Source organism: Austrofundulus limnaeus, unplaced genomic scaffold (genome assembly GCF_001266775.1).
Source record: "Austrofundulus limnaeus strain Quisiro unplaced genomic scaffold, Austrofundulus_limnaeus-1.0 Scaffold389, whole genome shotgun sequence".
NCBI classification, from domain to species: domain Eukaryota; kingdom Metazoa; phylum Chordata; class Actinopteri; order Cyprinodontiformes; family Rivulidae; genus Austrofundulus; species Austrofundulus limnaeus.
The window spans coordinates 228658-234472 of NW_013952791.1; the positions used below are offsets into that span (position 1 = coordinate 228658).

At 40.6% G+C, this 5815-nt stretch overlaps 1 protein-coding gene across 5 annotated transcripts in view; it reads left to right on the plus strand.

Moving 5' to 3' along the window:
- Window positions 1–5815, plus strand: part of bahcc1a (BAH domain and coiled-coil containing 1a) — a 73644-nt gene that overhangs the window by 49373 nt on the left and 18456 nt on the right. For 3 of the 5 annotated variants that reach the window (XM_014023729.1, XM_014023731.1, XM_014023733.1), the window contains exons 5-9: window positions 500–611; window positions 708–907; window positions 1011–1172; window positions 2875–3131; window positions 3216–3561. In XM_014023729.1, the coding sequence (XP_013879183.1) occupies window positions 500–611; window positions 708–907; window positions 1011–1172; window positions 2875–3131; window positions 3216–3561 (1077 nt within the window). The remainder of the gene's footprint in view (window positions 1–499; window positions 612–707; window positions 908–1010; window positions 1173–2874; window positions 3132–3215; window positions 3562–5815) is intronic. The other 2 variants (XM_014023732.1, XM_014023730.1) reach the window with 2 other exon arrangements.

The window sequence follows — 5815 nt, forward strand, 5'->3', positions numbered from 1 at the left end:
ACACACACACACACACACACACACACACACACACACACACACACACACACACACACACACACACACACACACAAAAGGCATGGTGTTACGTATACTGCAAGATGTGAATGGACCATTTCAATTTTTTAAAAAGGTTCTAAATATTTCATGAATACTTTTTTCATATTATAATTTTAGCCATGATGGGATTTTAATACCATGAGTAATACATGTTTGCCTTATCCAAACATTTCATTATAAGTTTTTGATGTGACCTTTATAATGTCTACACCAAATAATAAAAAAATGTGTTTTTGTTAACTAAATTTAGGCCTTTCTCTTACATTTTTCTGCTCTGATAAATGGGTTGAAGCAATGTACAAGTCAAAATTTGTCATTTAATCAGAACTTAATCAACATTTCAACTAACAGTGAAAGCAGTTCAACTCATAAAATGTATTTATTTGCTACAAGAGATTCACCCTGAGACAAAAAGTAAAAATGATAGTTCATCTTTCAGGACTGCCACGCTCCATGTATCCCTCAGATCGCAGTGAGGAGGAAAGGAAGAGGATGAGTGAGGAACAAATGGGCCTCACTTGCTTGGACAGAGACAGAGACGCATACATCAGGTGAGTAAATGCAGCCTAACGCCACAATCAAATCTGAATTATCAGAGGAAAAAAATAAAACAAAACATCTGTGTCTTTGTCACATCATAATAACAGGGACAATAAAGAAAGGGTGGAGTTTGCAAGGATCCACCCATCCACCAGTTGCCACAGTGACCTCACCTCTCATCTCATGGTCCCTGGTGGGACGTCACTCCAGTCCGGCCAGTTAGGTGATCCTGCTGCACATTCCGCTCATCATCATTGGATGCCAAGAACTGGAAGTCCATCTCTCTGGATGACAGGACACTCTTATGGTAAGAAGACAGTTTTGGGAACGTGGATGCTAAAATTTTAATTTACAGACATTACGTGTGAGAAGACGTGTTTGTAATCYGTCTGAAATTTGTTTTTGTAAAGCAGGCATAGGTCATACAACCCTGCACCAGAATCTGCCTCCGGGATTCTCCTCGGCCATGCCAGGCCCTCTGCAGCCAGTCCTTCCTCTGCCTCAGGACCCCTCTGCTCAGCTGGTGGTCCTGCCCTCTGAGCCTCCTGCCCATCCTGCAACACATCACCTGGGTACGACACATTCTGACTTTATCATCTGTAAATACGAGCCTTATTTTCTCTGAAGTGCTTTGTACAAATTTAAATATTTTTCAAGTTTTATAATCTGAAGATAACGCAAATTAAACAAATTCTTTTTGAGGATGGTAACAACAAACATCCCACTTATAGAAACAGTAAYGCTTTCTTTTACGGTACCCTTATTACCATGCAATTACAAGGTAATAAAGTAATTAGATGTAATTACTGCCTTATTACTATGTAATTTCATGGTAATTACGGTACAAAAGAGAAACTACTGTTAGTAAATCTACCTTTATTGGGTAACTACAATCAAATTACTATTCAATAGTAACACTATATTTATAACCAAAAGAATGCGACTAAATTTTGGGGTTAGTGGTTAATTGCAATAAAATATCACTTTAAATCGGTCCAAATTACCTACTACTTATTTAGGTGTTACATAGTAAATTGTAATATATTACCAGGTAAGTGCTACATTACTGTAAACAATTAATTACATAGTAAAATTGTACCCTAATTACCACGTAATTACATTGTAATAAGGTAGTAATAACATTTCTTTACATTTTTATTACCTTGTAATTACATGGTAATAAGAGTACCGTAAAATAAAGCATTACCATACAAACACAGTTCAAATATCTCCAAACTCCAGCCGGTACACCCAACAGCAAAAGTGTTTTCTTCTTCTCCCCCACCCCCTTTTTTTTATAGTTAATACAAAACAATTAGTATATCACACCAGACTTTATAGCTGGGGAATTAAAGTGTTTTGAAGTGGAGAAAACTTTTTAAAGTTCCTTCAAGTTCCTTCAAGTTCCTAGACTTATTCAGTTAACAGGGAGCACTACTTAATCTATTTCCTTCCAGGCTTGAACATTCAATGTTTTTTTTTTTTGTCTGCAATCAAAAGCAGCTTCAACTGAGAATAACGGGTAGCCACAGAGCCATAAGCTTTGATTCACGCCAAAAAGGATGAACCAGTTGTAACCATTTACTGAAATAAGTAAAATGGAGAATTGAAAAAAAAAAAAAACAAGTGCAAAACAATTGAAGTGCAACATCTGCAGTAAAACGTCTCAGTTAGAGTTGCAGTTGTTCATAAATCCAGATAATAAGAAAAGACACAGATCCTTTGACATGGGAACTTGGTTTACTGATAGCAGTCCTTTAATTCAGCACGGCGAGTGTGTGGACTTCTTGGCATTAAAACCACAGTGAGCGCTCCAATGGGACACGCATATTCCCAGCAAATACTCTGACCTCTAATCAATCTGCAACAATATCCTCTGGTCTCATTTCACTTCTGGCTCTTTTCTTTTTTTCAACATTCCAGAATTCTCTAAGTACTTCTTAAGAAAGTGCTTTCTGTTTGGAGGAGAAGAGAATGTGGGATTTTTTGCTGCCTGGGGGAAGTTGTTACTCAGTGAAACTCAAACTGGCWCTTTGAAAGGATAGATGTTGCTATGAAATGTGAATATGATAGTTTTTAAATGATCCCTAATGTTTTTTGCTGTTTTAGAGTAGTTGTCTTGGAGGTACATAATGATAGATATGGACTTTTTTTGTTTGCTAATGTATTCCAGTGTGTTGCACAGAGTGATGATGCATTAATCAAATGCGGGGGGGAAAAAAACGTTTTTGCTGAATGTGTGCATGTGTGATATGGTCTTCCTTTTCTCATTAGACGTGATGGAGCAGCAAGGGCTGTGGCCCCCTGTGTACGGTGCACGGGGCCCACCCTCTCACATGCAACATCCTGCCGTGTACTCCCGGTCTCAGTTTCTACGGCAACAAGAGCTGTACGCTTTCCAGCAGCACCAACAGCTTCAGCATCAGCACCAGAGTCACCAGTCACAACAGCTGCAGCCTCAGCCTCAGCAGCCTCAGCAGCAGCACAGAGCTGAACACAGCATGCACCATCAAGCCACTCACCATCAACAGGTGATTATCAAGCAAGCGTATTCGTGAAAAATGCACAGAATAGAATGTAAAAATGAAAAAAATCACACACTTTTCATGTGTCAGGTACAGAAAAGACCAGACGAGCCAGCAAACGAACTAGAAGAACTCATTTCCGAGCCAAGAGCGTCCAAACCCGCCAAGGCCTACTCTTACAACCCTCAGCAGAGAAACGCCTCGCCCCCCGGGGCCTGCGTGACTCACTTATCCCCCTGTTACCAGTCCCCCTCTCTGCGCCAGCATCCCCGAAGCACTCCGTCGACACCCTGCCCTGCTCCCAGTCCTGTGGCAGCTGCCCCTCATTCTCCTGCAATCAGCCCGGCCCCGCCGCAGATGCTTAAAGGGGCTGAGTCCCAAGACAAGAGAGGCAAGAGACAGGCCCCGCAAGATTACCCAGAGTCTCTGGAGCCTGGTAAATATGAGAAATAGTTCTTACGGCTTTCCCTTTGATGCAATGTGTGCGGTCACATTAATGTCAGTAAGATTTATATCTGTCAAATGAATATTGCTTTATTATTGTAACTACAATTGTCACTCTTGAGGGGTTTTGTATTTGTTGGGGTGAAACATGTGGGTGGCTTTTCTGGCAAGCCCCCAAATGATTAAACTCAAGGATGAGCAAACTGGCAGCTGGCCATCCCTGGTGCTTCGGCATACCGTTACCTTGGTAATGACTGAAAAACACCTCAATTGTGGCTTTCACCACACAGGCCCTTCACTCTTTTGATCATTATTAATGTCTGCCTAACATTCCTCACACGCCAGAGGAATTATTAGACTGCTTGATAAGCCAAAGGACTGGTCGTGTTTTTATAYGACGCTCTCACACACACCAAGTTCTTTGAGTCCTCTGCACCTCCTTCTGCTAGGAGATCAAGGCAAATACTACTTCATTACCTTCCCGTTTCTCGTCCCGTTCACATGACACTTTCAAACCAAGTCTGAAATGCCTTCTCTCGCATCGGTGTTATGTGTGAAGTAATCAATGCGGAAAGAGAGGTTAAAGTTGATCTAGTAGTCACAGGGCTGAGTTGGCAAGTATGTGTGAAGTTGAAGGTGGTACAAGCAGCAGTGATTTTGTTTAAAACTACAGCTCTGCACTGACTTTGAGGGTCCWAAAATGTCAACAGTAGCTGTGTTTCCATYCAATTTTAATTCGAATTTTGAGCAAATTTTWWAAATTTCGCAAAAAGGAAAAAAAATGAAGAAATGCAAATCAGACGTGTTTCCATCAACTGGCTTGAGGCGAAGCGATTATGTCAGAYGCATGCATGTAGTAAACAGGAAGTAAAAGTCGCATCTCAGGACAATAGAGAGAAGTTATCAGGAACGTGTTGCTACTATCGGGAAAGTTGTACTTATTCTGTCATRTCAACTAGTTCTGGYGATGTTATATGCTGTCTGGAGACRTAGAGATAGAAATGCAATTCTCTTCACATTACGGGRATAACTGAGTATACGCCGACAACGGGAGCAGGGTCCAGCTGCAGTCTCTCTGGTATCGGTACCATTCAGACAGTGAGAACAGCTGATCAGCATGTGAGGGAAATGTTTGCTACGTCAGAACTGATTCAACAAATATGTTTCCATCTCTCCTTTTGCACATTAACTCTTTTTTGAAAAAAAAAAAACACCTCAAGCGAGTGTATAAACTTTTATGCGAATTAGAGGAAGTTTTTTCGAATCAAGCCATTTCCTTTCACATTTTCTGATGTGACACTTCAAAATGTGCATTAAAATCATTGATGGAAACACGGCTAGTGGTGGGCACAGTTCCCCATTTCCTGATTAGTGCTTTAGAGCTTTTGCTCATTTTAAAATGTAGTAGAGGATTAGCACTTGCTAAATTTATGGGCTAAATTTTTGAAGCGCTTACTGAGGTCTATAAATGTTATTGATCAACATTAATGTTAACAGCTGATGGTGAAAGCTGTCGCACATTTTGTTTATATGTATTTCACTTATCCACTAGGTGACATTATGACAATATATGAACACAAATACAAGTGTGGAATGTCAACTATTAAGTTATAAGAGAGAAACATGGCATTATGAGACTGATGTTGTCGTTTGAAGAATGTTCATTGGTCGATTGGGTTATTTTAGTGCTTTAGAATTAGCTTTTGCTAAAATTTTTCAGTATGTTAGTGCTTTGGAATTAGGGGACCTAAATATTTGAGTTAGTGTTTTAGGGCCAGTGGAACTAAMTTTTAGATTAGTGCTGCCCTAGCCTGGCCCTTGCCTTCCTACGCAGTTCTGCTCAGTTCTAGTTTCCCTTCACTGCTCCGTCTGGGACTTCTCCCATAGACAAGGATTTCGCTGGCAGATTTTTAGCCGAACCAATCAGAGAAGAAAACATTGATTTTTCTGCACAGTRTCTGCTTGTAGTTTATTTTACYTGGGCCAATCAGCAAACAGAAGGCAGAGTTTTGAACGACGTCGGTTTTCTGTGCAGTGTCTGCTAGTTAGTTTAGCATACGGCAGTGGAGGAAGAGAATGAAGCCAGTCTGTGTTGATAAGGCTTCCAAATTAAATTAAATTTGTCTGACAAAGCAGCAGCTCTCATTTGGCTCGGTACTTTTCTCCTCTCAGTAGGGCTGTTTACAGCGCACGCAATTTCCGGTTAGCTTCTTAGCTTAGCCTCCTTCACAGCGACACACACACAC